The sequence below is a fragment of the Tamandua tetradactyla genome, chromosome 4 (assembly GCF_023851605.1).
Source record: "Tamandua tetradactyla isolate mTamTet1 chromosome 4, mTamTet1.pri, whole genome shotgun sequence".
Lineage (NCBI taxonomy): Eukaryota > Metazoa > Chordata > Mammalia > Pilosa > Myrmecophagidae > Tamandua > Tamandua tetradactyla.
In genome coordinates this window covers 144,916,557-144,932,656 of record NC_135330.1, presented here as the reverse complement: position 1 = coordinate 144,932,656, position 16,100 = coordinate 144,916,557, and the positions used below count along the sequence as shown (strand labels likewise).

The window sequence follows — 16,100 nt, the reverse complement described above, 5'->3', positions numbered from 1 at the left end:
CTAAAGGTGCTCACCTTCATACCTAGGCCACACCCACACCCGGCCCATACAGTTGTTCAACCCCACCTGGTCCCCCCTGAGCTCTGTGCACATACATATCAACATCCAGTCCCCCAGACACATGCACGCACACAACCCTCCCACAGCTCTGGGCAAACGCCGAACTGCACATCAGGGCCACACCCGCCCTCAGCCCATGCAGGCACAATCCTATCCCACTGCCCCTGGGTTCTGTGCAAGTGCACACCAGGACTCTGCCCCCCACAGATCCACACACCACTGCTACACACACGTACATATCCTTGCCCCACCCCATGGCACAAGTGCCCTTCTCTCACACCTGGAAGGTGCTTTTGGGCACAGCTATGCCACATGGCTTCCACCCTGCACAAGCAGGCACCCCTACCCCACCCCACCCCAACCCTGCATCTGTGGACCCACGCCAGGCCCAGCTCACGCATTCATCACCCACCCCTGCCACACATCCCACAACCTCTGTTACCTCTGCCTCACCCCTGCCCACTGTGCATCATTCTAGCCTCCCTGGATCCCTCCCCCTACACAAGGACACACCCGTGCCCCAGCCTCCCTGAGCTCTGACTTCTCTGCCCTGTATCCCCACCCTGACACCCATAACCCACATGCTTCATATGCCTACCTGCATTCTGCCCACATACCAGCTCCAGCACATCTGCTCAGCACCCCCATATGTCTCCTGCCGTGCCCTCCCTCTGTGTCCCCATGCCATACCTCCTCCTGCACTCCAAGGTCTGCCTGAATTGCATCCATGGGCCTTGTACTGCACATCCAGAACCCCATGACCTGCACCCCACACTCACAGGCACCAGCGTAGAGTCCCCAACCCATGTGTATACATGCACCGCAACCCATCACCACACTGTTGTGTCCCTCCCCATGCCTACATATTGTTCCATACCCATCCTGCAAATACAAAGCTTTAGACTACTGAAGAAAGTCAACATCCAAAGTAGCACTATCAAAATATTTACATGCCGTAAAGACAACAAAAGATCACTAGCAATGGGAAGATGTAGATAGATACAGCCCAATCTAATGACCAAACTAATATTAAACAAAATAAACTTCAAAAGTAAGGACCTCATAAGGCACAAAGAAGGACACTATATATTAGTAAAAGGGACAATTAACCAACAAGAAATAACAAACATAAATGTTTATGTTCCCAATCAAGGAGCTACAAAGTACATGGGACAGACATTAGCAAAACTGAAGGGGAGTGATAGACATTTCAACAATAATAGTAGGAGACTTCACTATACTACTCTCCTCTATAGACAGAACAATCAGACAGAGGATCAACAAAAAATAGAGAACCTAAACATTTTGGTAAATGAATTAGACCAAACAGACATATATAGGTCATTACACCTCAGAACACCAGGATATACATTCTTCTCTAATGCTCATGAAACATTCTCCAGGATAAATCATATGCTGGGGCACGAAACAGGTCTTTATAAATTTAAAACATTGGAATTATTCAAAGCACTTGATCACAATGGAGTGAAGCTAGAAATCTACTACCAAAGAACAAGAACTTTCACAAATATATGGAGATTACATAATGCACTCTTAAACAATGAATGGGTGAAAGAAGAAATGACTAGAGAGATCAGTAGCTATCTGGAGACAGATGAAAATGAGAAAACAATATATCAGAACTTATGGGATAGGGCAAAGGCTGTGCTTAGAGGGAAATTTATTGTCCTAGATGCCTATATTTAAAAAGAAGAAAGAGCAAAAATTGAGGACTTAACTGCTTGCCTGGAGGAACTTGACTGCAAACTAACCTCAAAGCAAATAGAAGAGAAATAACAAAGATTAAAGCTGAGTTAAATAAATGGGAGAACAATAGAAAAGAATCAATAAAAATTGATCAAGAATCAGTAGTTGATTCTTCCAGAAAATCAGTAAAATCGAAAGGTACTAGCAAGGCTGACAGAAAAGAGAGAAGATGCAGATAAAATCAGAAATGAGAAGGTGATCATTACCACAGACCTTGAAGAAATAAAAAAAAAATCATAAGAGAATACTATGAGCAATTATATGCCACCAAACTAGATAACTTAGATGAAATGTAAAAATTCCTGGAAAGATGTAAGCAAGCTACACTGACTCAAAAAGAAATAGAAGATCTCAACAAGCCAGTCACAAGTAAAGAGATCCAAACAGTCATCAAAAATCTTCCTACAAAGAAAAGCCTAGAGCCAGATGGCTTCACAGGGGAATTTTATCAAACATTGCAAAAAGAGCTAACTCCAGTGCTACTAAAACTTTTCCAAAACATTGAGGAAAAAGGCATACTACTGACTTATTTTATGAAGCTATCATCACTTTAATACCAAAACTGGGTAAAGATGCTACAAGAAAGGAAAGCTACAGACCAATCTCACTAATAAAAAGAGATACAAAAAAATCTCAACAGAATATTAGCAAATGCATATTAAAAGAATTATACACCATGTATAATCTAAGAATGCCTAGAGTGTATAATGATAGTGACTAAATGTACAAATTTAAAAGTCTTTTTGCATGAGGTAGAAAAAAGAAATGTCAATACTACAGGTGTTGAAAATAGATGATAATTCATAATTTAAAACTTGTGTGTGAGACTCCAGCAAAAATGTTTACTTCATACAAAATTTATATTTTGATTAGTGCATTTCGTAGTATAATTTATGTGGACAGCTTAATTGAACACCCTAAGTACGTGGAACCTTGAGTAAGGCATGAGATTTTGTAGGTTTGTCCAGAGTGATGCCCCAGTAAATCCCAGAGTGATTTGAACAGTGAATAAAAAAGTATTTGCAAAGTCCCCTTGGGGGAATGACAAGAAAGGGGGAAAATTCAGCTTCTCCAAGTGGAGAATTCTTGATATCCTCACAAGCAGTGGGAACAACCAAAGCAATAGGCTGAGCCCCCAACCTTGGGGTTTGTTCATATGAAACTTAACCCTGCAAAGAATAGGCTAAGCCTACTTAAAATTAGGCTAAGAATCATCCCAGAGAACCTCTTTTGTTGCTCAGATGTGGCCTCTCTCTCCAGCCACCACAACAAGCAAACTCACCACCCTCCCCCTCTCTACGTGGTACATGACTCCCAGGGGTGTGGACCTTCCTGGCAACATGGGGCAGAAATCCTAGAATGAGCTGCTGGGACTCAGCATCAAGGGATTGAGAAAACCTTCTTGTCCAAAAGGGGGAAGAGCAAAATGAGACAAAAGAAAGTGTCAATGGCTAAGAGATTCCAAACAGAGTCGAGAGTTTATCCTGGAGGTTATTTTTACGCATTAAATAGATATCACCTTTTTAACTAAGGTGTAATGAAGAGGCTGGAGGAACTGCCTGAAAATGTAGAGCTGTGTTCAGTAGCCATGTTTCTTGAAGATGATTGTATAATTTTATAGCTTTCGCAGTGTGACTGTGTGATTGTGAAAACCTTGTGTCTGATGTTCCTTTTATCTACCTTATCAACAGATGAATAACATATGGATTAAAAATAAATAATAGGGAGAACAAATGTTAAAATAAATTTAGTAGATTGAAATGCTGGTGATCAGTGGGGGGGAAAGGGGTATGGTATGTATGAATTTTTTTTTTCCTTTTTATTTTTTTTCTATATTGATGCAAATGTTCTGAGAGATGATCATGGCGATGAATATACAACTATGTGATGATATTGCAAGTTATTATTTATATAACAAGAATGGAATGATCATATGGTAAGAATATCCGTGTTTGTATGTTATGTTTAAAAAATTTAAAAATTGAGAAAAAAAAGTTATGCACCATGACCAAGTGAGGTTTATACTGGGAGTGCAAGGATGACTCCCAACAAGGAAGATCAGTCAATGTAAAACAGCACATTAACAAATGGAAAGGGAAAAATCATGTGGTCATCCCCGTTGATGCTGAAGAAGAATTTAACAAAATTCAACAACCTTTTCTGATAAAAACACTTCAAAAGGTAGGAATCAAGGTTAACTCCCTCAAAAGTATAAAAGGCATATTAAACAAACCTATAGCCAGTATCATACTCAGTAGTGAGACACTGAGAGCTTTCCCCCTAAGATCAGGAATGAGACAAGGATGCCCTGTGTCACCACTATTATTCAACTATCTGCTAGAAGTTTTTGTGAGAGCAATTAGGCAGGAAAAAGAAATAAAAAGCATCCAAATTCGTAAGGAAGAAATGAAACTTTCATTATTTGGAGATGACATGGTAAAAGAATTATACACCATGTATAATCTAAGATTATAATAATACTTCCAAGTATAATTACTATACTTGGAAGATCCTGAGAAATCTGCAACAAGGTTGCTTGAAGTGATAAACAAATTCAGCAAATTGGCAGGTTATAAAATTAATCTGCATAAATTAATTTTTTTCCTTGAGGAAAAGAAATCCATTCAAAATAACAACTAAAAGAATCGAGCATCTAGGAATAAACTTAACTAAGGATGTAAAGGATGTGTAAACAGAAAACTACATAACTTTGTTAAAAGAAATCAAAGTCTCAGTCGTTGGAAAGACATTCTATGCTCATTAAGGAAGGTTAAATGTAGTTAAGATGTCAGTTCTACCCAAATCAATCTACAGATTCAACAGAACAATAAAAATTCTAAGAACCTACTTTGAAGATTTGGAAAAGCTAGTTACAAAATTCATCTGGAAGGGAAAGAGACCCCTAAAAAAGAAGAATGAAGTGGGTGGATTAACACTCCCCGATTTTAAAACTTATTATAAAGCCATAGTGGTCAAAACAGCATGGTACAGGCACAGAGATAGAAATATTGACCAATGGAATCCAATCAAGAGCGCAGAAATAGACTACCAAATTTATGGCCAACTGATCTTCAACAAGACCCCCAAATCCACTGAACAAGGACAAAATAGTCTTTTCAGTCATTGGGCATGGGAAAACTGGATATCAATAGCCTGAAGACTGAAAGAGGACCCTTACCTTATACCCTGTATAAAAATTAACTCAAATTGGATCAAAATTCTAAATATAAGTACCAATAGCATAAAGTTCCTAGAAGAAAATATGGGGAAACATCTTCAAGACTTATGCACAAGCCACAAAAGAAAAAATAGATAAATGGGAACTCCTCAAAATCAAATGCTTTTGTGCCTCAGAAAACTTTGTCAAAAAGGCGAAGACGCAGCCAACTCAATGGGAGAAAACATTTAGAAATCACATATTGGATAAAGGTTCGAAATCCTGTTTACATAAAGAAATCATATAACTAAACAGCAAAAGAAAAGCAACCCAATTACAAAGTAGGCTAAAGATATGAATAGACAGTTTTCTGAAGAGCAAATACAGATGGCTCAAAAGCACATGAAAAGATGCTCATTCTCATTAACTGTAAGGGAAATGCAGAACAAAGCTACAGTGAGATATCACCTCAGCCCTATAAGAATGGCTGCTATTAAACAAACAGGAAACTACACACTTTGGAGATGTGGAAAAATTGGGACATTTATGCACTACTAGTGGGAATGCATAATGGTACAGTTACTGTGGAAGACTGTCTGGTGGTTCCTCAGAACACTAAATATTGAGTTCCCCTATGACCTGGCAATACCAATACTCGGCATACAGCCAGAAGAGCTGAAAGCAGTGACACAAACAGAGATTTGCACACTGATGTTCATAGCGGCAGTATTCACAATTGCGAAAAGATGGAAACAATACAAATGTCCATCAACAGACAAGTGAATTAACAAAATATGTTATATACATATGATGGAATGTTATGCAGCAATAAGATGAAATGATGTCCTGAACCACATGATAATATAAATGAGCCTTGAAGACCATAATGCTGAGTGAAATAAGCCAGACACAAAATGATAGATACTATATGATCCTACTCTTATGACCAGGGTAAAAGAACAATGAAATTATCTAAAATTGACAGTGTTGATGGACTATTGACTTTGGACATTATACATGAGGCCCAGTAGATGGGAGGTGACTGAAAGATGCACTGATTGAGAAGTAGATTGGCAAACGATGATGTAAACATATGATTGAACTCTGTGCTGCTATAAAAAGGACAAAGTTGTGAGGCATGAATGATGTGGATGAACCTGTGGGACATTTAGTGACACAAAATAAGGCAGAAACAATAGAGAAATATTGTATGGTCTCATTTAGAAAATACTGATAAGGAGACTGGGGTCTGTATTGTAAACTCTTACGATAGTCACATTTAGTCCATGTGGTAATTGTTATTTCTGGATTATGAGGGGCTATTGTATATATGTATAGCCTGGTGTTTAGAGATAAGAATGAAGCCAATCAGGTCAGGATTAAGGTAATTCAGAATGTAGGGATGAGAAAGACATTGCCTATATTTTAGACTTCACCTATTCTTTGAGGAAGAAAAATTTATTATGTCCACAACCTAAATTTCTTATAGCACATTATCTAACTCAACCTATCTGGATAGATCATTTCAAAAATTCAAACACAGGGGGCCCAAAATTAGAATGAGAGCCTTTAATCTTGTATAGCTTAATGTAATACCAGAATAAACCCCAGAGTATATTAAGCAGATAATCTAAAAGTATTGGCAAAGTCCCTTGAGAGATGGGAAAAAATATATGTAACCATTAAACTTTACCACAGGGGAAATCCCAGGTACTATGGCAGACATTAGGGACACCCAAATCAATAGGCCAAGCCCTTGACCTTGAGGCTTGCTCTTGTGAAGTTTATGTGTATAGCAGGGAAGCTTTGCCTACTTATAGGTTTGCCTAATGGTCACCTCTGGAGGATCTCTTTTGTTGCTCAGATGTAGCCTTTCTTGCTCTAAGCTCTACTCTGAAAGTGAAACCATTGCTCTTCCCCCTACATGGGACATGATATCCAGGAATGAAAATCTCCCTGGTGGCATGGGAGATGACTCCCAGGGATGAGCCTGGCCCTGGTTCCATGGGATCAACAATGCCATCATGATCAAAAGGGGGGAAGAAGTATAACAAATAACGTGTCAGTGGCTGAGAGAGTTCAAATAGAGTCAAGAGATTACACTGGAGCTCACTCTTATGTGTGCTTCATTTAGGCATTGCTACCTATCATAATTTGCCAAACCCAACCAAAACCATTCTTCCCAATCCTAAAGAATACCTAGAGCATTATATAAGATTCTACAAAGTTTCCATGCACTAGGGTAACTTTCCAAAATACAACCTCCAGATGGGTCCCTGGACCAGGTAAGTCCTGAAATGCAGAGGGGTCAGCCTCTACAGAATATCAACTAGTTCCACCCCCCTGTCCCATACTATTAACAGCCCCTTCCAACATGAAAAAGTTAGAATGGGCATAGCTGAACTACCCCTAAAGAGTAGGAGTAAGATCAAAGGTGATGGTGGAGTAATAGAGGGAAGGTTGGGTTTAGCAAATGAGCATGAGTGCTGAATCATTATACTGATATTTCTTTTAGCCTCCAGTACCTTAGAGCAGCTTAGAAATAAAAATTGTGGAATTGTAACCCATACTAAACTCTGGAATCTGTTGTACAAGTAATTGTTGCAATGTACTTTGAAATTTATTGCTTATATATATATATATATATATATATATATATATATATGTTATTTAAAGAGGAGGAGGAGTATAGGTGAGAAGATAGGATTTAAGAAGTGAGTATGGCTACTGAATCATCATATTGATATTTCTTTTGGTCTCCAGTATCTTGGAGGAACTAGAAGAAAAAAAAGTCGTGGAACTGTAACCCATATCAAACTTTAAAATCTCTTCTATAACTACTTGTTAAAATGTACTTGGAAATGTATTGCTTTTTTGTGTATATATTATATCTCACAATAATAAAAAGTTGAAAAATCTATAAGACTTATACAATGAAGATAAATATTTACTTAAACATACAGATAAGATTTTGAATATTATCAGAGGTTAATCTGATAATATTTCTCTGGCTACCTTAATTTGGACATTTTTATGGTCTTAAAACTGTAAATTTGTAACTTAATAAATCCCTTTGTAAAAGTCAAAAAAAAGAACATGGCTTTTTCTGGGGGGTACATAACAGCTTCAAACCAGCACAATCTCTTACTACAATTACTGCTGGAAAAATATTTTGCATCTATTCTCCCTTCTCACCTTTAGTCCCTTTGTAAGTAAGTCAGCTGGAATCATGACTGATAATTTTAAAACATTACTCAATTAAAAAAAAGAAAGCTGGGAGATTTAAACTAAAGTTAGAAATAGTCCAGGACCAGTGCTACTAATTTAAATTGTCTCAAAAGTACAGAAAATTTGCCATTAGCAATCTTTGCATCTTCAACCCCCTTCAACCTTTTATAATTACAACAATTTTGCATTCACATTCATTTTGGATTCTTGTTTGGATCCTGACTCAGACTTTTGGGAAGAGAGGAGAACATTGAAAATTTAGACACCAACTGTTAATATGACAAACTAATTTTTTTAAAAAGATTACCATAAGTAACAGTATGTAGAATGTTTTAAAATTATTTTATTGCATTGTCTTGTATATTTACACATATTGTAGAACCCTTATTTTCACTGTTTTTGTATTTCATATAAAGATATGAACTTCAGCTAAATGTTGGACTGCCCAGCAATAGTTTTATTTAAACATCATTATTTTACTGAAGAATTATTGGTATCCTAATTTAGTTCAAATGTGACTTTGCTATAATGCCAAAACATAGTTAATAATACAGTTTAGAGATTAAATAGCATTCAGCATTCATACTATATCCTTGTATTTTTAAAATATGTTTTAAATGAATGGAAAGGATGTATAAATAGATGAAGAAGGTAGTTTTTTTTCCCAAGGAATTCACAGTCGAAAAACTTCTTACCTTTCCTAGAACATACCGTTCAATTTTAAATCTTAAAGTCCACGTTTAACAGTTTCATTTGTCTAGAATGCTTTCTCTGTTGTTTTTTTCTAACTTTTCAAATTTTTCCTGATTGACTAGGCTCCTTTTATTGACCTTTTTCTTCTCATACTTCACAATAATACTATAGTTATAAATTCACTCATTGGTCATTCGACAAATACTGACTGTACCCTTACTGTGTACCAAATACTAAGCTAGGAAGTAATTGGTGAGTAGAGAGGCAGAAGGTAGGGATACAAAATTAAATAAGGTATGGCACGTTCTTACTCTTGTACTTACTACGAAATACAGTAGACATACCGTGTTCAAATAATTAAATTGCATTGTAATAAGTTATGGAATGACTTCACTTAGGTGTTGGCATTTAAACTGGGCCTTGAAGAAAACTTGCCAGGAAAGATAAAGGAATTTCTAGATAGAATCAAACTGTAAAGTTATGGAGGCATGCTATATTAGGAAACTGATAAATAGTTAGATATTGGTGAAGCAAAGGATTGGGAATCGGAAGGAGGTAAATACTGGGGAAATTCTCACTTCTTAGGTAGCACTTTATCTGTAGAAGTAGAAAATGCTTACTTTTATCTCCCAGAATGATTAATTTGTTTTTCTTGTCTATAATCCCTTGTATTTATATTCCTTTTATTTCTGTTCTTAAGTTTCTTAAGGGTACAAATTCATTAAAGATCCATCCGTCTCTTATTTGTTTCTTCCAAACTGTTAAATATTATACTTTTTTCCTAGTGGACTTTCAACATTTGTCAAATACTTATTTAGTTCTTTGCATTTGGTGTGATCATGTTGTTTAAAAATACTTCCTTACGCATGTATGCTCCTTTGTTTAATTATCTCATTTATGCTATGTTGTTAAGTATATTATCATCCTCATTTTTCCAATGAGGACAGATGGCTACTCATCCGCGATCACAAGTAGTAAGTGGTGTTGCTGGTACTGGGACTGCAGTTGATATGATTCCAGAACCTATCTTTTATGTCCAGTATGCATTAATGCAGTGAAGAAATAAAGGTAAATGCAGTTATAAAAAGATAAACTAGATATAGCTACAAAAAATGTATTATTTTGGCTAGAACTGTCAAATTAAATAAATATAACTACTCATAACTTTAATATTTGAATGAGAATGAATACTGTGATATATATTGAAGGTGGCCTGGGTCAGTCTGAGAAGGCATCCTGGGGGGAATGTTAGTTTTAAGTTAAAATTCTAAAGATTTGGGAATTGCAGAATGTGAACTAGTAGAATGCTTCACATATTAGGGAAGTAAGTAACTTACACTAAAAGTAAGAAGAGAAATTGCTGATCATGTGCATGACATGGAAGATATTTGACTGCCTAGAATCAAGAATTTATATTTTTGGAAAAGAAAGTTTACTTTTATGATAGGAAGTGCTAGTGATTTGAAACTTAGAGGCTCAATTCTTTGGATAATTTGTAAAAAATTAGGTCTTTCAACATTATGTATATGAAGAGGGTTGAACAGAATCAAGGAATATAGGTTGTACTTATTTAAAGTAATACCCAGGATAATTGGTAAAATTACCTAATGTTTCTTTCATTTTGTATACAATTTCATTCTCTTGAGAATTCCTGATGATGCCTGAAAGCTTTTACATAACCTAAATTTCTTGGTTTTGTGTTGTTCCGGTTTCTGTGTGTTTATATACAACCCATTTTTTTAATGTTAGTAGCTATAAAGCATTGTTTAAAACAGCAGTAGTAAATGTACTGTTCCTGGATGATTATATAAAACGTCATCTCTTACTTTAGGTTGATGTCTAAGTTTTCTAATAGAATGAGAGTAAGAGGCAATAAAAATAAAAATGATTTTATATATGTTACATTTAATTTTCCTGAGTTATATTATCTTTTCTTGCTTTATATATGGCCGTTTTTAGCTCTGTGGTTATCTAGCACAATGAAAGTTCATTTTTGTTTGTTTGTTTTGTATGAGCCTTTGGCTTATTTGATCACATATTTTCACTATGATAATTACTTTCTTATTTGTCCTTTTGTATACCTTGAAAGATTATCAGCTTACAGTTGCTGTTTGGTGCTCATTTATTTAAATATGATTTTGGTATGTTTTAATTTTCTAAACAAAACTTTTTCCCCTATAATGTAGTCTGTGAGAATAAAATTATCTAGATTATTGCATGTACACACACACACATATACACCTTGGTGTTCATATTAATTACACAATATGAAAGCTCTTATATATTTTAATAGTTAAATAAATTATACATTATATGTAAATATATAAAGAAATTGAGACTTTGAAAAAATTAATATTTTCATGCACATTCATACCTTTAGACTAAAACTTATCTGTGTTTTCCAAAGAAAACTGTGTAAATATCTTTTGTTTTTAAACTCCAGCTTTCTATTTGGTGAATTTTCAGTATTTGATAAATGAAATTTTATTAGGACACTACATTTTGAAAGTAATCATATAGTAAAGCAATTGTGGACTTAGAATTTCCTACAAATCAGAAGGAAAGCAAAAAATGTGTCAAATTTAAATCCACATATAATTAACACACACAAAATTGACTTTATTGGCAATTTACTACCATAGTTAGCAGTTACAGACTTTAAATTGAACATTTTGTAGACAGAAAACACTTAGAATTTACACATTAGAATGAAAAAAGTACAAGCTTTAAATATTGCTAATGAACTACCTCATTACTTCTTCATCACCGACTTCATCTACATTGCTTTTGATACTAGATAATTGATGCTAAAAAAACAGAAAATGTCAAAGCAAAAAAAAATCTTGGTATTTTTATTGAAGGGTCTGTGCCGCTATTCTCTGTGAAGACAAAAAAAAAAAAAACCATTGAGCAAATTCTTATGTACAAGGATGAACTAGTAAGGACATCCCCTCCTGACTCCTACCCCCAAATAGCATTTTAAAATGCCTTGCAACATATCTCTACTTAAAGAGAAAAAGTCCTGTTTGCTATTTATTTTTAAATGTAGGATTGCTTTTGGCTCTTCTTTTTTGGTGTGTGTTTTACTTTTATTTGTGGGCATATTATCAGAAGCTCATTTTTTTCTGGCTTTTTATTTCTGAGCTGGCAAATACATGTGTGTATGTGTATATCTGTATCTGTTCATATACATATACACATGGAAAATAGAGAACTAGGGAATATTAAATTTTCATTGTCTAAAATGACTTCTAATTAGTTTTGAATTATGATGTTACTGTGTTTAATTTTTAGATGATGTTCTTATTAACATTTGAATGTCTTCTTTTTTTATCCAAAATAACTATTTATCAAAATATTTATAGAGGCAGTAAAATTGTACAGTTGCTACTCACTGGGAAGATTTTAATTTCAGGCCAGATGTAGATTGATAGCATGATAACTGGGTAAATATATCAATTAAATTCATGCTGCTCTGAGTTGTTCTTTAACAAAATATTTTTACACTTTAATCTGGGATCATAAGTGCTCTGTGCATTTCCTAAACTTTTGTGATGGAGAAAACTAGGCCTATCTTTTGATGCAAGATTCATATTGTGTATTTTTCTCTATGCTATTTTTAACACATTTACAGATGGCTTTCAGTAACATTTCCAAATTATTTTTTCTCATTTATAGAGGGGTGGAAATTGAAAAATGGCTTCAAATTGTTTATTTTGGGGTCTTTTTTTACTTTTTACTTTATGTTCATATTTTACTAAATGCCATTGGTAGCCATAGTAGTTACATTGTCTATACATTCTGTATTATTCACATTTTCTTTATAAACAGCCTGTTTTCTTGTCATAAAACAAAAGTGGCATAGATTGGAACAGATACTTCCTCATTTAAAGGAACATTAAGGTTTAAGGTTTCCTTCTTCAATTGACTGTTAAACTTTATACTAATGTCTGGCTCTTAATTTTAGCAAATGGCATGACACACTATATCCATGGAGAGCTTTTGACAAAAATTTTTATTTATCAGAATTCCTTTGATATATGGTTTACTCAGGTGGCTTCAGTTTCCCTTTAGTAAAATAATATTTCAATGTTGGTGCTAGAGTACAAAAAAATGTTGTTACTGTGAAAGCATCTTCTTCAGATGATATCCTGTTCCCTTTCTTTGTTGATATTTTTCTTTCTTAAACTTTGTTGCTCAGAATATCTTTAATGCTAGCCAAGGAGTCAGGGATTTGGACGTATTTTCATGGACTTCCAAAGCTTTTTTCCCCCAGGTGAGTTAACTGTAAGGAAAAGTCATACATTATTCAGGTATTTCAACATGTATAATAAATTTATGTTTATATCTTTCAAAGCCTTTGTATAAGGTTAATTAAAAAAATTTAACAAAAGGTATATCTACATGAAGTATTACAATGAGGAGTATCCTCTTTACCCTTTTCCCTTCAACTTCATTCCCTTCCATTCCTGCCCACAAATATATTCTTAGTTTATGTTAAACCTTTACATAGTTTCTAACTTATAATATTTAGTTTAATAAATAACTTCTCCAACAATTATATCCAAGTCTAGCTCTTTCAGAGCTAGCTTATTTCGGTGGTTGTGTCCAGACCCTTTGACTCCTCTGTTTTTTCCAATACCTAGCATTTCACACACATTGCCCTTTTGAGTATGGGATGGGAATGGAGGGAAAATAATAATATTGAAATTCACCAGTTTTATAGATTGGTGCCTATAACTGTGTTGAATAAAATTTGTATATTAGGGCTGCTTGAGAATAACAGGCTCAGTTATATCATTTTATTTATATCAGTTATTTTATATACCATATGATAAAACAAAAAATTAGATTAACTTAGTTTTACATGTATTCATTTATATAGTTTCATTAACTATCCAACAAAATATTAACTATTTGATAAAGTTCCTATATGTTGCTTTTCATAAAACAGTTTGCAGTCGTTATTAATTTTTGCCAAGACTGCACTACACATGGATACCCTGAATGATCAAAAGTTGGAGTAATTGTTATAACTAATTAAGTGTTCTACAAATATTATATATCACCGAAGCTGTTTTTATTGCTAAATGTATACACATTTGCTTGTTACTTTTGGTATGTTATATCATATAATTTTTTTTTAATTATTACTAAATAGAACTTAAAGCGTCCCTGTTCCAACTTTGTAACAGAATGATGTATTTACTAAAATTGATCATTCACAAATACACATTCTGAAATGTTTACTAAAAAATCATGAGTATAATAACAACAAAGTTTAGATATGTATACTCCCCATTTTAATTTTGAATGCTTTCTGTATATTCATACCATTGTACGTATATGTAAATTTTTACCAGTATATAGAGTGAATTTTTAGATTTCAGGTTGTAAATCTAGCCTAAATTTCCAGTATAAAACTAAAGAATGTCAGGTAAATACTGTTAATTACAGTTAATATAAGTTAAATATTATATATAGTATTATATAAGTAAATATTGATGATTTTCATCACCACAATGAGATTTACAAAATATTTTGTGAAAGTTAATAGTGGGTTTCAAATTTCCCTGGCCCACCATATATTAAATTAACAAAGTCTCAAATGCACAGAATTCTTAAATGCATATGTTATTTAACCTCAGGATTTAGAGTTATATTTTTTGTTTTCTATTATGTAGATGGACATACGTACCCTCTTAGTATGAAACTATTTATAGGATTATAGCTATTCAATAAAATTTTATGTGCAGGCTATTAATTTCACTTTTAATTCTATTTATAACATTATAAAATATTATTTTACTTTTAACATAATTTTGAGTCAGTGTCCCATTGTGGTTTTCTGCTGCTTTATTTGAATATAAAGCAATTTGTGAAGAGCCATCTGTGTTACAACATACTATTTTAAAAGTATAGTTTTAAAATCTGTTTTAGAGGACTACAATGGCATAGAACCCTTGATGTGGAACTTTTATTTACAATAAGTTGGGAAGAAGAGCAAATATGAGCTGATTATCTATTATTTTTCTTACTATATTCACATAAAAAATAATTTCATCACAGCATTCAGGTTCAACAGAAAATTTAGGGCATGTTGTCTTTCATTTTTATAACTACTCTTATATCCAAATGCATTATATTTACTGAAAAACGCATCTTTAATGTTGATCTCTCCTCTCTGTACTGAAAGGATAATCATTGTTTTTCTTAGTTGCCTTAATATATTATTGTGTAGTAATTGTCTGACAAATCCAGCAAGGCATTTTCATTTCCACTATATTAAGAAAGTATGAGTTGTTAAAATCTTGTTTCATTCTTATTTCATTCATAATAATACATTTACTACTACTAATGTGCTACATTGTTTTTATATATGTATATATGGGTATCTGTTACATTATTTCATACATATATATTTACTAATATTGTTATGGCTGTATCTACATTTTTCCATCATTATCTCTGTTTATAGATAAATTTCCTGTCTTCATGCTTATTTGTGTAAATAATTATTACAGACGAAAATAGGAGGAAATGAAGAAATTGTGATGGGCAAAAGTCAGAGATCCACTCTCCTGTATTTTCTTCAACTTTTATTAATATCATTCCACTTTGAAAAACTGAAAGATTCTATAATAGTGATATTGACCATATCCTTAGATATCATGTATCGTCTTTCTTAATTAGCAATGTAGACTTGCTGTAAAAGCTGTTAGTAGGTGGATTTTGAAAGTGATAATAGATTGTATTTTTTTTCCTATTCAAATTTTCAGGAACCTAAAACTAATACTGATGACTTTTTCAAAGACATACACTCCTGCTGCCCACAGGAAGCAACAATGCAAGAACAGGATATGCCATTCTTGCGAGGAGGGCCAGGCATGTACAAGGTAGTGAAGACAGGACCTTCAGGTCACAACATCAGAAGCTGCCCTAACCTTAGAGGTATCCCAATTGGAATGTTAGTTCTGGGAAACAAAGTCAAAGCAGTGGGAGAGGTATGGATTCTTGTAGCTTCATGACTTCTACGATACTCATTTTTAATATAATACACCCAAAGCATCTCTTTCTTCAAAATGTGCCATTTCCACCCCAGGTTTTAAAATGCTAATGTTTTTTTATCTTTATTTGTATTGAAAAACTAATGTAATTTTTCTGTGTCTCATTTATAATAATTTTATTTTCATAA

The 16,100-nt window shown here is 34.0% G+C and overlaps 1 protein-coding gene across 15 annotated transcripts in view; it reads left to right on the top strand.

Annotated features, from left to right (window-relative positions):
* Window positions 1-16,100, top strand: part of MYCBP2 (MYC binding protein 2) — a 371,029-nt gene that overhangs the window by 242,631 nt on the left and 112,298 nt on the right. For 12 of the 15 annotated variants that reach the window (XM_077158462.1, XM_077158469.1, XM_077158467.1 and 9 more), the window contains 2 exons: window positions 13,107-13,181; window positions 15,685-15,909. The exons of 1 other annotated variant lie outside the window; for it this stretch is intronic. In XM_077158462.1, the coding sequence (XP_077014577.1) occupies window positions 13,107-13,181; window positions 15,685-15,909 (300 nt within the window). The remainder of the gene's footprint in view (window positions 1-13,106; window positions 13,182-15,684; window positions 15,910-16,100) is intronic. 2 more of the 15 variants (XM_077158473.1, XM_077158465.1) reach the window with 1 other exon arrangement.